Here is an 18269-nt window from a genome sequence, read left to right on the forward strand (position 1 = left end):
GTGATTAAGAAGAACTGTCTCTCGTGTAGCTGTGATACCAAAGAAAGGCTCCTCTGAGGTGTTGACCTGAAAGGTGAGCAGAAGCAGCCAGGCACGGGGAGGGTGGCAGAGTATCTGAGTCAGAGGGAGGTGACACGTGGTGTTCCTGGGGTAGGAAGGGGCGGTGAGCCGACCACTGTAATGAGTGAGGCAGAGGGTGTCTGCCAGACAAAGCATGGTTAATTATGCCCAATGTTTTGGAAATTACCCACTACACTCCTACAGGCTTTGGAGATGTTCAAAACTCAGAGCCAAAGACACAAAGTGTGGGAACAGTGTAGACGGCCAAACTATGGTCAAAGGCAAAGGTGACAGTGACTCCAACTCAGAGGCCCTGGACAGAGCACCAGCTTTTGGCCCCCAGCACAGCAGGCTGGAACCAGGTCACCTCACCATGTTCTTGACGATGACCAGATGACCTTGGTGGCCTGGTGCCCCTTTCCCAGGAATGTTCTGACCTCACCAAGCACTGTACACTGGCGTTGCTTGGCTTAAAGCTGTTTTCTTCCTACTGCCCTGTAGTCTTAAAACAACCACAGGCAGGGTCAAGATGAAAGGGGTTTCCGGAGACGGTGGAGCAAGGTCTACTGAATGCTAAAATGCAAGCTAGTAATAGCTGAAGCAAACCGTAACCTTAAAATGGGCCTCTGCTTGAGGACAGTTGCGTTCTGCATAACTGTAAATTAAATTGGGCTGTGCTTGCTCAGTTGGCCACACATTCAGCCTTCAACATTAATGAGCACCTGATATTGTGCTTGTCATCCTGGTAGAAAGGAATTAGTCTCTATCCTTTAAAATGCCACCAATCAACAGATAAAGGAGGCTTATAAACCAATAGCTACAATACAGTATTAATTCTGCCCATAAAATTAAGAGAGAACTGCAAAGAGAAATCAGCCAGGGGAAGGAAAGGATGAGGGCATTCCAGGCAGGCACAGAGGCAGGCAAGGTCCAGGGCTGCTCAGGGGAGACTGGTTGGGCTGGGACGGGGAGCTGCAGGAATTGAGGTTGGAAAAGCAGGAATACATAGAAACCATATTTCATCTAATCTAAGATGCCACCAAATGTAAAGTGCACTATTATTTTACGAACAACCAAGAACAAAAGTGCTGCTGATTAAACTATAATACACCTTTGATTACAAAACACAACCCGATTTCAAAGGGATTAAAATGCAAAGCAACATGCCTCCAAGAATGGATGAAATGTGGTAATGCCCAAAAGAAGGAATGTAAAAGATGAATTAATATTAGAAAAAGGATTTTTAAAGATAAATGAAATAAATGCAAATGTATAAGGATATCATTTTTCCTTATCAAATTGGCAAAAAGTTCAAAAACAATGTTCAGTGTTAGCAAGAGAAGGGTGCAATGGGCAAACTCATAATTCACTGCTGAAAAGTATAAATTAATCCTCCTTTATGGAAATCACTTTCATCATAACATGCAAGAACCTTACATATGTACATATTCTTTAAGCCAATAATCCTACCTATAGGAGTCTATCCTAAATCCATAGTTAAGAGACTCAAAGATTTATGTACAAGAATTTAAGGTTATTTATAATAACAAAAATACAAACTACATAAATGCCAAATTATCAATGAATCTATAAATAGATTGTGGTAAAATCATATGAAATGTTACCCAATCACTGGAATATTTTTTAAAATATTTAATAACATGAGGGAAATCTCACAATGTAATGGTAAACTTTTCTAAGAGGCAAGAAACAAAACTCCATCTAATGTATAATTCCAATCTAGAAAAAAAAATATTTAATAAAGACTGGAAGAAGAGATGATCTTGGGCAGCTCTGAGTAGGCAGAATTATTGGTGATATTTTTCTTTCTTATAATTTTTATCATTTTTTTCAATATTTCTACCATGCCCATGTTTACCTTTTGTAAACTTTTCTTCCATATAAACAGTTGTATTTTTCAAAGTTCTACTTGACAAAATTAAATTATAGCAGAAAATGCAGGCATATGCATGAAGTACGAATGACCCACAGGTGCCCTTTATATTACAAAAAGTAATTACATGCAAGCATCATGAATGCTTAAAATTTTCTAATAAATATAGATGGGATCCAATACAAATCATTTGTCACATCCCTATTTCTCAGTGATAGAGATTAGCTATGAGCACCCACTATGTATAAGTACAAAGCTACATTTACAAGCATTATTTCTAATCCTTATTATCACCCAGATGATAAAAGAAAGTTCCCAAAAGCTGGATGTATGTGAGCTTGCATAATTTGGACACAGTAAAGCTGCAGTTTGAACCTATGTCTGTCTATTGCCAACAGCTCACGCTTCTTCTCCTGCACTATCTGCCTCCCCAAAATATACTTCCGTAACAGGTTCAGATGAACATCTAGGTAAGTGATGAAGGAAGAGCAAGATTCTGTTCTTTCCATGGGTGAACGTGAGTGAATGCAAACCAACTATGTAGATATATTGTGTCACCTCCTTGAGGAACCTCAGATATTGGAAGACAGAGACACAGCTCTGGGATAACATGGAATGGCCTGGATAAACTAGGGGCCAGATTCTCAGTTTATCAAGTGTTAAGCTCAACTCCAGAGAAAGCAGTCCCTTCCCTCATCTGTGGTCACTAGGATGAAGGAACACAGCCATTTACCCACCTGGCAAGGTAAGGCGACTTGTGGAGCTGGTGCTTGGAGCTGGTGAGCCGTGGGAACGCCGCTTTGTGCCTGTAAAGAGGGAAAAGAGGATGAGGAAAGGTAGGACTGTGGGAAGGCTTGTCAGACAGGTAAATGTTCATCTGGGACAACAGCAAACAATCCAGAGTTTGGATCTGCAAACAAGTTTGGAAGAAGGTTGGGGAGGTTGCAGATGGTAGCAGTGCATATCCCCGTGGGTCAGAGAAGGCAGGAGAGCAGCCGTCACTGATGTGCACGTGATGTGCTCAGTTCCCCTCGTTGGCAGGTTGGCACACTGGCTGCCAATGCACCACTGAGCAGGGCTACCCCTTAGGATCACAGGAAAGCTTTTTTAAATATGCAGTTTCCTGGGTGCCACCCCTGAGGATTCTCATTTCACTGTACTAGGGTGGAGTCCTGCCATCAGTATGTTTAAAGTTCCCTGGATGATTCTAATGTGCATCCAGGGTGGAGAAATACTGATGTGGGAGGAAACGATCTGGACTTAGAATTGAGGAATCAGAGGTTTTGTCCCAGCTTTGTAGGGCCCCAAGCAATTAATCTAATCTCTCCAAGACTCAGGCCTTCATCTGCAAAATGAGAGAAATAACAATTTTGTCAAAGTGTTTTCCTGAGGATTAAAGGACCCAAGGTGTGTTTGAGTGCGTGGGGAGGGTGGGAGGCTAAACACAGACTAGGGAAGTGGGGACTGTGAGGTTCCCAGCAGCTGGCAACAAAATTCCTACTAGAAAGGGGATTGTCTTTGTTCATAGAAAACAATTTGATGGGCTGTGGGGGAACGAAAGGGCAGATATCAGGGTGGAAAACCAAGGAGAGAGCAGAACAAAGGGCTGAACTGTTCTGCATAGTAAAAGAGGATACATTTCTTAAATATTTTTTCTCCTTCTTTTTTCACTGTCTGGGGGGAAGAGTGGGGAGAAAGAGGCTTGGAAGGCAGAGTCCAGGAACATGGCAAATACTTGGAGGCAGAGCTGGCAGAAATGGAGAGGGAATTCTTAAAAGGAGGATATTCACGGTTCAATGCCATCATTTCTGTTACAAATCTCAATCTCCCCAAACTTACACACAGAGGCCTGGTATGCGTGGAAATTGTGTTCATTGAGGCAACCCCTGTCTGAATCAACACAGGCATGGGTAAGGATGACAAGATGGCCCTACACTGACTGACGTGAGACGAGGCAGGGGCTGGAGCTGCTGCTGAGCAGAAAAGCTGATGAGATGTGAGAAGGACATCTGGGATGGTGTTGGAGCCTGCTTCATTTTAGTCTCAATGAACAGGGTGTCAGCGCTGGCATTCTACATCATTAGTAGCAGTTGCAGTAGTAGCAGTAAAAATAGAAAACACAAAATTAATCCAAACACATTAGATCCGAGAAAACTGTGACTCTGTGGAGGTGAGAGAAGCTCTGTTTGGCCAACTTTACGTCTCCATTTTCCAGGTCTCACAGGTGCCCCGAGTGTCAGAGCTGGCAGGGAACCTGGAGAACCCGGACCTGCCATAACTATGCTTCAGAATCCCCAAGGTGATTATAAATGTGTATTCCAGGGTCTTTTCCTGGACTTCCTGAAGTAGACTCTCCAGGGGACAGGGCCAGAAGTCTGCATTCTAACCAGTTCCAGATGAGTTTGGTGATCATCAGTCTAACGAGATTTCTTAGGCACCCTGAGGTGAAAGGATTTGCCCAAGTGATCCTGTGGGTCAGGACCTCAGAAGTCTCATTGCACAACTCCAGGAGGTGCCATTCACACTGGATCTTACACAAAGAAGAGGATGCAACATTGGCCCTGATCAGGGACACTGCTGCACGGAACGACCTCTGTCCCACTGGATCTACCACCACTGTGGGGATGCCATTGGTTGCGTCTATTTACTCCTTCACTTGGCCCACCTCCCCTGCAGGACAGGGTTCCTCACAAGGGGTGCTATTGACATTTGGGCCACATGCTTCTTTTCCATGGCCTGTCCTGTGCACTGTCAGATGTTTAGCAGTATTCCTGGTCTCTACCCACCAGATGACAGTGGCATCTCCCCTCAGTCATAATAATCAGAAATGTCTCCAGAGTTTTGAGCCACATGTCCTCTGGTTGAGAATTACTATTAGAGGCAGGGTTGAGGTGCTTTCTTCTGAGCCATGATTCACAATTTGACCACTCGGTTGTTAGTCATTGTCACTATCACACAACAAGCAGTTACTATATCCCACACCCCCTATTAGCAAGACACCATTCTTATGACAAAATTATTCCAATTTTACAGATGAGGATTCAGAGACAGAGGGAGTTCAAATAATTTGCCCAAAGTTACTGAGTGCTGGATCCTTCAGAGTTCAAGCCTAGGGAAGCTTCTTTCCATGATGCTTGCTGCTTCTTGACCAACCCATTATCTAGAAAGTACAGCCTTCCCAAATTTGCCTAAGGATAAGAAAAACCTAGAAGAGTTATTTTAACAAAAGGGAAAAATAAAACGATATTCCCAGGCCCCAGGAAACCCTAGTGAGTTAGCATTTCCAGAGGTGCCCTAAGATGACTTTGATCCTCAGGTAGGGTTGAGAAACAGTGTGTGATAGAAATTTCCCTTCTCTTGTCTAATTAATAGAAAATGTGGCACTCTGCTTTCTGGGAAATCCTTGTGAAGCTGAGAGATCAAATTTTATGTTGCACATGTGAGATCTTGAAAAACTGAAAGACACTCAACAATTACAAGCTTTCAAAGTTATTACCTGTAGAAACATTCCCTATTGCCCAAGGGTTATTCCATATGAATGCTTGGCACAATTTTGTTATTGTTTTTAACTACCTACTATGGTCTTCCAAAAAGCCTGCAGCTCGGTGTCTTTTCCTTGGGGCAGTTTTTCATTCCCTTAGTATTTTCTTTGCAGACACTAAGATAGGATTGAACCTTGGATCAGTGAAAAGGCAGAACGTCAAGCCTTCTAGAAAGGCTATTTCCTCTAGGTTTGATGAAATGCCCAGTATATATATTTAAAAGGGGGGTGAAACTCTCCTTGCCTCTCATAATCATGGGTCATAAAAAGGTAGTGGGCGGGATGCATCAAATAAACCTGTTTGTGACTGCTCCAGCCCTTTGCTCGGCTCCAGCCGTTTGCTCGGCACCAGCAGGACACTGGGGGTGGATGGGCTGCTGGGTCACCCTCCCGCTGGCTCCCCGTTAACTCAGGCTGTATTCCTGAAATCATTTTCCATTCCCCAGCCACCAAATTACCTGTCACTTGACTCAACATTCCATTTGTAAGAATAATACTCACTTTATTGACGCTTCATTTTCTAAAACCCTTTACCCCTTTTTTGCCCCCTTTCCCAGGGAAAACATCAGACACAGAGTCAGAAGAGCCTGTGTGATCTCTGGCATGTGACAACCTGAACTGTACCATGCCTTGAGGGCAGAAAGAAGCCCAGGGGCAAACCCTCACAGAAAATTCATTCTTGGATGTATCCTAGAAATCTACTAGGGGACGCTGCTCACACATGACTCAGCATTCACTCTTGAGGTTTTCAATCCTGACTACATAATGGAATCATCTGGGACGTTTTAAAAATATGCTGGTGCCGGGGCCCCTTCCCCAGAGATGCTGATTACTTGGTGGGGTGGGGGCTGGGCATGGGTACTTCTCGAGATCCAAGATCCAGGTTAATTCTGATCTGCAGCCATGAGCAAGAATCCCCACCCTGGTTGTGAACACCCGAAGAAGAATTTTCTTTCAGCTCTCAGGGTGGAAGCATTCTTTTTTCTGAACAACTGATACACATTCTCCTCATGGATGATGTGAATCTTGTTAAATGTTTTTTTTTTTTTTTCCTTTTTTTATTTAGGTTTCCAGGAAGCTCAGATTCAATTTATTACTTAATACTAGGAACTGAGGAGGCCTATTTAGCCTGCAATTCTGCATACTAGCATTTCCCCTGATTTGTTCTATGTATATTAGCTCTACTTTCTGCCTCCAGTTTTATTCCTTAAAAAAAAAATTCTTAAAAAAATAAATTTGTCATTTTAGAACTCACAAAATTTTATAAATAAAAGCAAATAAGCAACTACATCAGTGCTGCCATTGCTAAGCTTCATTTTTCTCACCTATACAATTTTAAAAACACCCATCAATTTCAGGGCCTTATTGTGATAAGCAAAAAAGAGTACACGTAGGAAATGCAATATAGTGTTTATTATTTAGTTTATATTCAAAAGAAAGAGAAACGTGTGTGTGTGTTTGCACACGTATATGGGCGTGTATGTGTATGTGCACAAAGGAGTTAATATCTTATCTTTGGGAGCACTTTAAGGTCAGCAATTTCATCATCCTTGACCCTCAGCATGTGAATGTTCAAAGAATAAACAACCCAATCAGTCAGCCCGGGGCAGAAATGTCATCACCACAGCTGGTGTGACTTGAGGTACCTTTCTGACAAACAAATAGCTTTCAGATATTGCAAATTAATGTCCTTGGTTGGTTCAGCTAAAGGACAATGAATCCAATTCGTCAGGAATCTGGAGGAGAGGACAATGATGGAAGTGACAACCAAGGCTGCCAGCCTTAGGGGAACCCACACCTAAGAAACGTGAGGTTAGCACTAAACCCCAGTGATCTGTGGCTTGACCTCAAGCAAATAATTTCACCTCTGCAAAGTGGGGTTAGCACAGCCAGACCCAAAGTCTTCTGTGGAAAGGGAGATTTATTGAGCCTTTGAGACAATGTGTCATCGTTATTAATGGTCCAACAATATCAGTGTTGTTGAAATACAACCAGATCCCACTGGGTGGAGATGGATGCTGAAAGACTGAGGTAGAAAAAGTTTCCGTCACCCTATCGGGCATTTTCAACCTCCAGCATAATTGCAAATGCTTGCCTTTATGACACCCTCAAACCCCTCTGATCATTATTGTTTAGTGTATCTGCAAACATCTGTTCCATTTGGGCTACGGCAATGGGCAACAAGCTATTGCCTGCTGCCTCAGAACTAATCCTCAATTTTCCCCTATTACATGCAGCCTTGAAGAAGGAGCATCAAGAGAAGTTCAAAGTTCAGCTTAGGGCTGTGGAATCCCTAAAACAGTTTGAAGGGCTTCAAACTTGCCTGCATCTCCCTAAGAGTTGTTTTCCAGTTGTATATAAATTAGAACTACATATCCAGAGTGTTTAACAGCATTAATTCTGATTTTTCCCTCCACAATACAAGCATCATCAGTATGAGGCTTGATTTTGTATGACTTGATTATGTCTGCTCATTACAGAAAACAATGGCCAAAACCTCAAGCACATGCAACACTATATACTACTTACATATGCCTATTCTAATATTTGAATATGCTTCAGAATTGGGCATATGAATGAGTAACCCTGAAAATGTTCACAACCTTTGACCCAGTATTTGTACGTTTTAAGATTTTGCCCAGTGGAGATATTCAGAAATGTGGCAAAGCCTTACGTATAACTGCCAAAAATAAAATAAAAGCAATTAACTTAATTGTTCAAGAGCAGAGGGGTGGTTGAGTAAAACGTGTTAGAGCCACAAAATAAAATTCCATGTTGCTATTGAAATTATATTAAGGAAGAGCTTTTTAAAAGTGGGGAAATGCTCACAATCCAATGCTGTGTGAACAAACCATAACTCAAAATTAAATATACTGTATGTCTTCAAATGTGTAAAAACACATAGCAAACAACCACAAGGAAAGATAATGAAGTATTAACACTGATTTATTGCTGGATGGGGGTATTTACAAGTGATTTTAATTTTCTTCATTATACTTCTTTGTTTTCCAAAATAGGTAACATATCTTGTCTTTGTTTTCAGGGAAAAATAAATTTTAAAAATATGTTCCAATACATGCCAGGCATAGCCACTCTGGGAGACAGACACCAGAGCCCGTTTGTCAGTGTAATTATCCAGTGCAGTTGCTGTACAGGAACAATGCGATGACTTAGCCCAGACGAGGGTGTGGAATTTGTGAGATCCACATCATCGCCGCTAAGGGGTATCCTCTTAGCAGCCAGTTTGAAGAAGGCGGCCTGGGTGCCACAACGTACACAAATCACTCAGCGCCCCGAAAAACAAGGGTAATCATTATTCCCTGGTCAGATTCTTTATGCTCATGGCTGGAGAGAAGGAAAATATTGTCAAGTAGCTCTTTAAAGAGAAGGAAAAAGCTAAGTTTGGGATTCGGAAGCTGGTATCACAGGACTACAAAACCCTGGAGACAACTGAAGAACATGGAAGCTCACCTAATCCACGAATACTGAGATTTCTTCTGCCTCTGAGAAACTTCTGTAAAGCAATCTGTCCCACCCCTCATAATCAAAGCCGATGAAATGAAACATGATACAGTCATGCACTGCATGCAGGCAAAGGCACTCAGTCCTCCTGAGTATTATGTGGCATTTGGGGGAATACAAAGAGAGAGATGGTTGAGTGTGCTTGGGCAAGCCCTGTATCTGGGACAGGACCCCTACAACAAAGGAAATTGTTAAACAAACAAACAAAAAACAAAACAGAAAACAGCTTTTTTGTTATTCAAATTCCAATTAACAGGTTAACTCATTGTTTTTATTTGGTAACTGGAAGTACATACAAGTACTAGGTGCTGGGGAAAATTATACATTAGAGGCACTCAGCCTCATCTGTGTAATAAAGACTTATAATATACATGTTTAATTTTTTGAGAACAGTTTAGCATACTCTGTTTCACATGAATCCCTATGATTTATTTTTGCATTTGGAGATACGATGTTATGCCATTTGAATAGGTTGTTTTAATACAAACCAGCATTATAGGAAACAAAGCACTCTTCCTAAGAACAGATGGTCATTCTCTTGCCTTTTGATGTACAAATGCAAATTGCAACCTGAATTTTATCTGCCTCAAACATTTTTCACATCATAGAAGTACATTTTTAATCACTGAAGTAAAATAAAAACAAGTTCAATTTTACCATCATCCCTTTGGAAGGGCATTTTCAGAATGTAGATACAAATCCCTTCCTCACTGCTCCAAAGAATATTTAATCGTTATGATCTAGGTGGAGACTTGGGTTTTGGTTCTGCTTGTCTCCCTCTTTTGAGTCTTGTTAAACATTTTTTTATCTTAATCCAGATATTTCCCACAAATCCAGCAGAGCAGCAGCCAAATCTAAGGCTGAGGAGAGGAACAAAGTGTTTCCATTCACATATGGCAAGTGCCCTTAGGAAAGTCTACAGACACAGGGTGAGGGCATAGAATCATAAGAAGAAAAGCCCTGTCATTGCAAAAATTTTGCTCTACACTGAAGGAAGGTAATAGCATTGTATTAGCCTCAGAGTGACTCACCTTGCTTTTGGTAATTGATCTCCCAAGGGGATTTCCTCTTTCCTCCTCCTTTTGCCAATCCATTCCCTCTTCTACATCTATCCTCATCCCAATCTTAGCACCCAACATTTCCTCATGGGGATTACACTGGAGTGAGTTGCTTTTGTTTTTTCAGTACTTTTGTGTTTCTGTGTGCTAAAGTGATACTGCAAGCAGAATGTCTTACTGGACAGAAGCAAAAGAAGCAATCTGTGAAAGGTAGAAAAATAGGAGAAGAAGGGAAAGGTGTGGGAAAGGGCATGAAAAAGGGAGAGGACACTAAATTAGATGGGGGGAATCTGGCTGTACAATGGGCACAAGAGCTGATTAAAAACCTAATCAAGCTTGACAAACGAAAATAGAAAATATTTCTTAAAAATTTTACAGCATACAAAATTGTATAAAAATATCATCAAAACAAGAAAAAGGGAGAATGCATACTGTACAGTTCTATCTCTGAAATCAGTCATTGGACAATAATACTACGGCTATGGGTGTTTACATAATTCTATGTATACTGGGGTGTGGCCATCACACATCTACCCTACTGAAGACAAGGACAGTACACAAATCCCTACCCCAAGATCATGACAGAGAAGCAATATAATAATGATTTGCCTCTAGGACAATCTACTTAAAAGCCATTCCATAATCACTGGATTTTAATGGGTTTTATTTTAAATGAGTTACCCTGTACCCTAATCTGACCAAGAAGAGCCTCTGCAGGTTCAGAATCTAGCTCCCACGAAGATAACTGAGTGAAGTTCAGGAATCACGGCTGAAGCCTGTCTAGGTGAAGTGTAGGGGATGATGGCACTGATTCTGGCCTGCTAAGGTCGTTTTCCCCCTGAGCTGGTGAAGTCTTCCCAAGGGATACAGAGTAAGTGTGCCCTGCCTGAGCTGAAATGACCCTGTCACCACTCCCTGCTTCTCCTGGCTCAGGAGATGGCAACTGTGGTGACCCAGGGCCCAGGCCCCCCCTCCATATGGATGTCTGACTCTGTGTCTGGTGTGTTCTTTGGTCTTGCAGCTGCCCCAACGTGAGCCCTTCAAAAGTTGGGCTGGGTCCAAATTCACTTAGTGGAGCCAGGCTCCAGGGCTGTTGATCCACTTCTATTCGAGAAGAGAAGCTGGAATAAATGCATCTCAAATTATGGCTGCCAATATTTTAAAGAAAAACAGGTGGAGTAGAGGGAGGATTATATAGAAAATAATCAGAAATTCATGTTTACAATTTGACTTTCATCTACCTTTCAGTCCAGGTCTTCCATTGCACCCCACCTTTGTTTAACGTAAAACCAAAAAGTTCTTTCGATGAAAGAGAAACAATTCTTATTGTAGACTTTCCTGCAGGGGCACCTAGTCATTTACAAATGCCCAGTGAAAACATCTCGAGACCTGCTTCCCATTTTTCTAACCTCACTTATCAGATGAACTGTCTAATGTCGTAGACAGCTCTGTTCCCATTCTAATTCCCGTACCACTTCTGTTCCCATCAGCAACTTTGACGAGAGGAAAACTTAAAAACTGAGATGTGTCTTGGCAGGTCCTGTATCTCTTGGTTCTCAAGGGGATATTTCATAGGTGTATTGTAGCTGTTCATTATGGTTTTTCATCAAGTTCATTTACTAAGTGATAATGAGGCCGTTAATCATGGATCACTGCTGATGAATTACAAGTATTACTTTCCACTTATTCAAGAATAAGATCCAATATAACATAATTATTGCAACATTTTGTTCTTTAAAGTCCAATTTTGCCAATCATAACAGGGGTGGAGCTAAACCATGCCATGAGCCCCCACCCTGCATGTACAGAATCTCCTGTTTGCTCCAAGAGGATGGTTTGGAATTTAACAGTTTCAACTTGGATCCTAAGAAGTCCACTGGTGTCCCAGAAAGGCTGGTGTCTTATTTCCATCAACACTTACAGATAAATTCTTTTTTTTTTCCTCAAGTCAGAAGGCCATAGATTTCCCTTTGCTTTCAGTTTCTCAAAAAGAATGAATAAAATGAAATACAGCAAAATGTTAACCCATATAAAAATATACCCAAATATTGTAATGTATATTGCTGCTCTTAAAATTAAATAAAGGTTTTAAACCACTTGATCGGTAATTAATAACATCTCAGTTGATAACAAGTAAGTGTGCTTGGTATACATTAATATTTTCTTCTAAAGATGTGTCTTTGGTTAGAAACACACACAAAAATTAAAACGAATAATATTGTATGTTTATCATTCTCTACATATTTCCAGCAAATTTAGTGTTAACAGATCTGTCCTGGTAACTGTGTCTTTGGGATTTCATTTTGGTTCCATCAAATTAGGAAAAGAAATGGCTTAGTTGTGTGTGATTAGTTAGAGATTTTTAGAGCCAGACACCTGCTATTTAGGAGATACATGGTACAGAGTCTAAACTTGTCATTTCATTTCTTTTTCTCATAGAATAGCAAACCATTCCTGCTGTCTTTCCAACTACCACTGCCCTTTCAAAAACACTCTTGTCTCTATAATTACATGTTCAGAGTATGCATACACACCTAGCTAGGTGCTCAAATATTAATTTCCTTCTTACATTTCTTATCTACCACGTATCCTTCATTTTCCTACATGATTCAAACTCAATAGCAAATGACATTTACATGTTACGAAAACATCTGTTGTGTAAAATTGGGATACATCTATAGGGATAAAAGGAATTCTGACTTTCATATAGTAGAAGGAAAAATAACAGAGGAAAGTCTTCTTCAGGAGAAGATTTTTTACATTTAGGAAAGAAATATGGACAATTACTATGTAAATTTGCTCAGGTTACTTTGAAACACATGTTTTGGGTGGATTTTTTTTTCCTCAAAGAACTCTCCAATTGCTGGATTCCTCACCTGTCACCATGTTGGAAACCCTTATTAGACCTATTTTTGCAAGGAGTTTTGTCAGAAAACATTTTTAACTTGCAGCATTTAAAAGAATCATATTTACTGTTCTTAAAAATGTCATTCAAATCCATGTATTTTCTATTGTTTGGGATGGGAACTAGTTTTGCAAAAAACACCTAATGTTGTATAACAATGCCCCAGTGATCTTGCTGATTAAAAATACAGTATTTTTGACCATCAAAAAAAGGCCATAGAGAAGTTATTTTTCTTTATTTCATAAACTTCAAACAATTTCCCTCAAATTATGTGCAATTTCCCAGCTCTTGTGATAGGCTCACATATACTTGGAATGTAAGCGTTTAGCAATGTGCTTGGCATATAAAAGACACTGAATAAATTTTCGGGTAAATTTGAATTTTGTTTGCATTCACAAGTGGATAGTGAAATTCAGTTTGACAATTTTGCATATGTTTCCTGAATGCCTACCATGTGCCAGACACTGCAGTGGGGCAGAACTACAACTCCTGCTGGGTTGTGCGGGAACCTCAGAATTAGGAGAATGGAACTTCCAACTGGAACAATAAATTCTACCTGAATTCCCTAATTCCCCTTTTCTTGGGTTATAATATTACAGGCATAGGCTTCCAATCTCAGGATCTTCTCCATATTATTACGAGGAAAGAGATTTTGTGCTTTTTATGCTTGTTTGTTTTTCCCCCATAACTCCATGGGGAACATTACGAAGCAACTTTTATCATCCAAGTCTTCTCTCAGAGGTTAAGAATGAAGAAAATATATATCTATATCTATCAAGAAAAAGTGATCCATGAGAGAGGTGATAGTAATAAACCAGTATCCTTTACTCCCAGAATATGGGTTATAAGATTGCTCTCCACCGTTTTGTCTGCTCTCTATCTCACATCCCTTGATAATGTTATTCTTTACTTTTCACTTTTTACATTTATGTAATGTAAATAGTTCCAGGTGGAAAATATAACGTAATGGCTTAAATTTTGCAAATGAAATGAACAAGTATGCTACATTATTCTTTGGCTTTCAGCTGTTTAGATGTCATTTTATTGTTTAACTATATCATATCATTAATGGGATCCTATCATATGTTTTCATTAGTTTTTTAAAATCTCCAAGGATGAAATGGACAGTGAAAGAAAATCCATTTGAATTTAATGGGTTAGAAATCAGTCTCTTGCCTGTCACCATAAGCTATTAGGCATCAGAAGTTAAGAAGGTTTGGCGTGAATAAAAGATGGTACCAACCCTCCCTAAGGATGGGTCCTTATACCTCCACATACTCATTAACAAAACCTGGAAGTAAAGCTATCTGGTGACATGAGGGAACCAAACTCGCTGGCCGATGCCATTTGTCGCTCCCCCCACATGACACATGACATGTAGAACTTGTGGTTTGTCGGTAGTGAGAATGTTCTTCCTACTTTCACCACATACCCATCAATTCCTAATCCAGGTGTGTAAGTCTGTGCTTTCTGAGTGAAAATGTAAAACAGAGTAAGATTCCATAAGCTGCGCAATGAAAGAATGTTCATCACATGTTGCTCAACTTGGAGGAAGTTGCTTCAAAAGAACCAGAAAACCATAAAATATGAGTTAGAACTTTGGAAATACTGTTCTTCCGGTCAATACTGACTTGGAATAATTATCTTAATGTTTTATCAGCTCCAGTATCAATTCATAGCATAATAATACTTTGTTTTGTATTTTTCAAAATAGATAACTTGGCATTTTTACTCAATGCCCTTTCAAAGCACTTTTTTACGATTTAAAAATAAGTGTTACATGGAACTTTTGTTTTTTTCTCACTGAGAGTTGCAAGCAGAGCTCTTTATGGGCTGAAATTCTCTCCCCACTCTTTTTCAGCTAATGAATGACTTAAAACAAACAAAAACAATTTTCATCTTTATTGGCGCTAGAAAAAATGGCTATATTCCTGTTTCTTTCCAAATATTGTTTAGTTTTACTAGTTAGATTATAAAAGGGAGCTATAGATTTTCTATTTTGACAAGCTGCAAGGCCCCACGTACAAAACACAGAATAGAGGCAAGGTACAAAAAAAATCCAGCTTCCAAGCACGAAGAATTGACATACAGTTTGTTGTATTTAATTCCTATACAAAATCACCCCCCCTCAAAGAACTTAGCAAACCGATGCCCCGTGGGTTGAAGGCAGCTCAAATACATGGCTTGTTTGACCGGTATAGTATTTTCTGAATTAGATGCCAATATTAAAAAAATTGGAGAGTGTTTATATAAAATCCAGGTATCTAGCTCTGAGAAATCAGAAGATCTGGCAATGACACTGGACACCCATTCCTACTTGCCACTGATCCAGTAGTCAGCCAGCAGCTGCCTCTTTTTGACAACACATGCCCACTCCAATTCCTCAGTCCTTGCCACTCCCTACTGCCTCACTGATACTGAGGCTTATTATGAATTGCCATTTATCACAATATTGCTGACACTGCGTGGCTTGCTTTATTCATTTACTTTATCTGCTAGGCCCCTGGGGTGATTTGAATTGGTGACCATATTATTTATTGTAGTCAACTTTAGGAAAGAAGGAGGAGGAATAGAAAAATATGTGTTGTTAACAAGGCAAAATGTAATGCTGACAAGAAGCCTGCTCAAATAGCAGCCTGCTACTGTGAAATTCTCTACAACAAAGTCCCTCAAACCTTTCTGCTGGGGAATATTTCAGCAAGGCAAAAGGCCTTGTAGACCACATACACAGTCTTCTTTCTGTCTAAAGAAATACCAATAATTTTCCTTTGTAATGAGATTTTTAAAATGTCCCTTCTTGTGCTTTTTAATACTGAAATTAAATCTGCAACAGGGGAAACACTTAAATCTGTTGTCTAGCTCTCTCTCTTCCTATGACTATCCCACTCCTTCCAAAGCATATTCCTGTGATTTGCTTTTGGGAAGGACTCAACAATTCCTTTGTGGCCCATGGCCATGTTTTACAAATCACTTTTATACAAATTACACCACTCAGAGCCACAAAATTACACTTCACTCATACACCATTGAATCCCACCTTTAATTTGGTTTCCGGGGGGCTAAGTGTCTTTGCCCTCTTTCTATGCTAATTTGTTTTATTCTAATTTTTATTCATGCTCTTACTCAGTTCCTACCTGGTATTTTTAAAGACCTGCTAAAACAAAAAGAATTCTCTAATATACCTCCCTCAGACTAACCCCCTCAGAATTTTTCTGAATGAAAACAGGAGTAATAAAGGCAAACCACAGACAGCCCAAAGAAGAGGACTGGCCAATGGCAAAAATCTCAGTAACTTCTTACTGGATGATACTCAAAGAAAACAACGGATTTTCCAACTGAACAGCATGATCAACAGCTGAACCGTTCAGATTAATAATAATTAATGCCACACAAAATAAATTAAGCATCAAATAAAGGTTCCTCTAGGGCAATCTCCTTTTAAAAATACAAACAGAATTTCATATTGTATAAGTGAAAAGAAAAGCATAAGAGCAATTTTTAAGTAGGAAAGGAAGTTGGAAAAAAAGAATGTTCCTGACATGGGAAAGAAACAGTGACAGATGGAAGCGTCCTCTTAGCTGTGAAGAAGGCCAGCATGTGTGTATCCACTGTGAGTCACCAGTGCAAAAAATAACATTTAACATAAAAACATTGACAGTACAAAAAAATGGCAATTACGGTGTACGTGGCTTTTTCAGGCCTCTCTTGGCATATCCAGGAAGTCCGTTTTCATCGGGCCAGACAGGTGCCTTGAAAGCCAGGGCATTAGCAAAGGATTCTGAGGAAGTTCCTTCATGTTTTGTTTCTGTTTGTGCAAAAATTTCAAGTTGTTTTGATTTCTCAAGGGGAACTCCCCCCGAGTTCTAGACCTCAAACCAACTCCCAAAGAGTCATTCCCTGGGATGAAATGGCATGAGAGAAGGCCAAGGGTAGGGGCTTGTTTTTGAAAGTTGTACACCTTCCCCAGATTTGGGTCTTTGTGGAAGAAGAAGAAGAAGGAGGAGGAGAATGAAGAAGCTCAGCTAAAATGATGCAAGACCTTGGCAGTCTCTTTAATTGTATATGAGGTGTTTTTTACTCTTCTGAATCTGAAAAAAAGAAAAAGAAAAGTGTCAATGCTGTCTTCCCCCACCCCCTCTACCCTCCAGGTCTGAGGAGAAGAAAATCTGGGGGAGAAAAAAATGGGAAGGAATCAATTATACATTCCAATACTGGTCGTTGCTGTCTCCTCTGTGACACGATTTCTTCTATTCATAAGGAGAAAACCTCTGCAGAACTTGAAACACTGGTTGCATTTGAAATCTTAATAGTTGCTTTAAATTAGATGGTCAAACATTTGGTTCATGCAATACGGATGTTAAGACACCTGATTTTGCAATCTGAATGACTAGGGCTGTAAGAACTCATCAATCTGCCTCTGGGGTCAGTGGGATTGAATGAAATCAGAGCCATCTAATCGCAACAGTTTCCATACTAAAAGCAATGTTCCTCTCTCATAATTGCTGCCCACCCTCAGAAGATTCCCTAAAAGATTTAAAGCAAGATGGGTCCCAACCAAATCATCGTGCAGATGGGTAAGCCACTTGAATTCTCTACTAGTCCGAGAGTCAGGGGATGGAGGAAGAGGACAAAGATGGAAATCAGACTCAGTTAATGCAAACAGACAATATTGGATATCTTTTTTTCACATGGTATCGTCTACCACATGTAACCTCAATGGACTTGGACAGAACTGAAAAGAAACACATACACACACTATGTTATTGCTTTCCACAAACATTCTGTTCTCTGCAAGTCATCATGTCTTACAGTTAGAGAGGGGTTCCCCTCTGTGCAGGCCTCCAAGGGGACAGGAGTACAATGGTTTAGATTTCAAGAAGGGTGGCAGTAGCATCTACAGAGATGTTAGGAGTCATTGGAGGACAAGGAGAGTTTCCCAGTCAACTTTAAGCCTAAGATACTCTCCTACATAACACTTAGCTGAAATTAGGAAATGGAAGGGCACTTTCTGATCTATTGTAATTAGTTAATTCTCAATTTTTCAGGAGCCATTGATCCAAGCCTCCTGCTGTTGCTTTCTTCATTCAGGTCTTGACCTTTGGTATGCTCACTCTCCATTAGCACCCTCACCCATCTGGGAGAAAAATCAAAGAGAAGAGAAAAGCTTCTGACCAAACTTTACTCTGATACCAGAGCTGATAAACTTGCTAGTAAGGGTAAGAGGTGAAACAAAAGCACCAATCAAGCATCGGAATTGTCCACTGATTTTGATAGTTGACACATAGTTTG

The 18269-nt window shown here is 40.2% G+C and overlaps 1 protein-coding gene across 3 annotated transcripts in view; it reads right to left on the reverse strand.

Annotated features, from left to right (window-relative positions):
• The window catches only part of PDE1C (phosphodiesterase 1C), a 567042-nt gene that overhangs the window by 20547 nt on the left and 528226 nt on the right, over positions 1 to 18269 (reverse strand). For 2 of the 3 annotated variants that reach the window (XM_037837021.1, XM_037837022.1), the window contains exon 18: positions 2692 to 2760. In XM_037837021.1, coding sequence (XP_037692949.1) covers positions 2692 to 2760 — 69 coding nt within the window. Of the gene's footprint in view, positions 1 to 2691; positions 2761 to 14475; positions 17069 to 18269 lie in introns of those variants that run through there. The other variant, XM_037837023.1, reaches the window with a different exon arrangement.

Source organism: Choloepus didactylus, chromosome 5 (genome assembly GCF_015220235.1).
Source record: "Choloepus didactylus isolate mChoDid1 chromosome 5, mChoDid1.pri, whole genome shotgun sequence".
Classification (NCBI taxonomy): domain Eukaryota; kingdom Metazoa; phylum Chordata; class Mammalia; order Pilosa; family Megalonychidae; genus Choloepus; species Choloepus didactylus.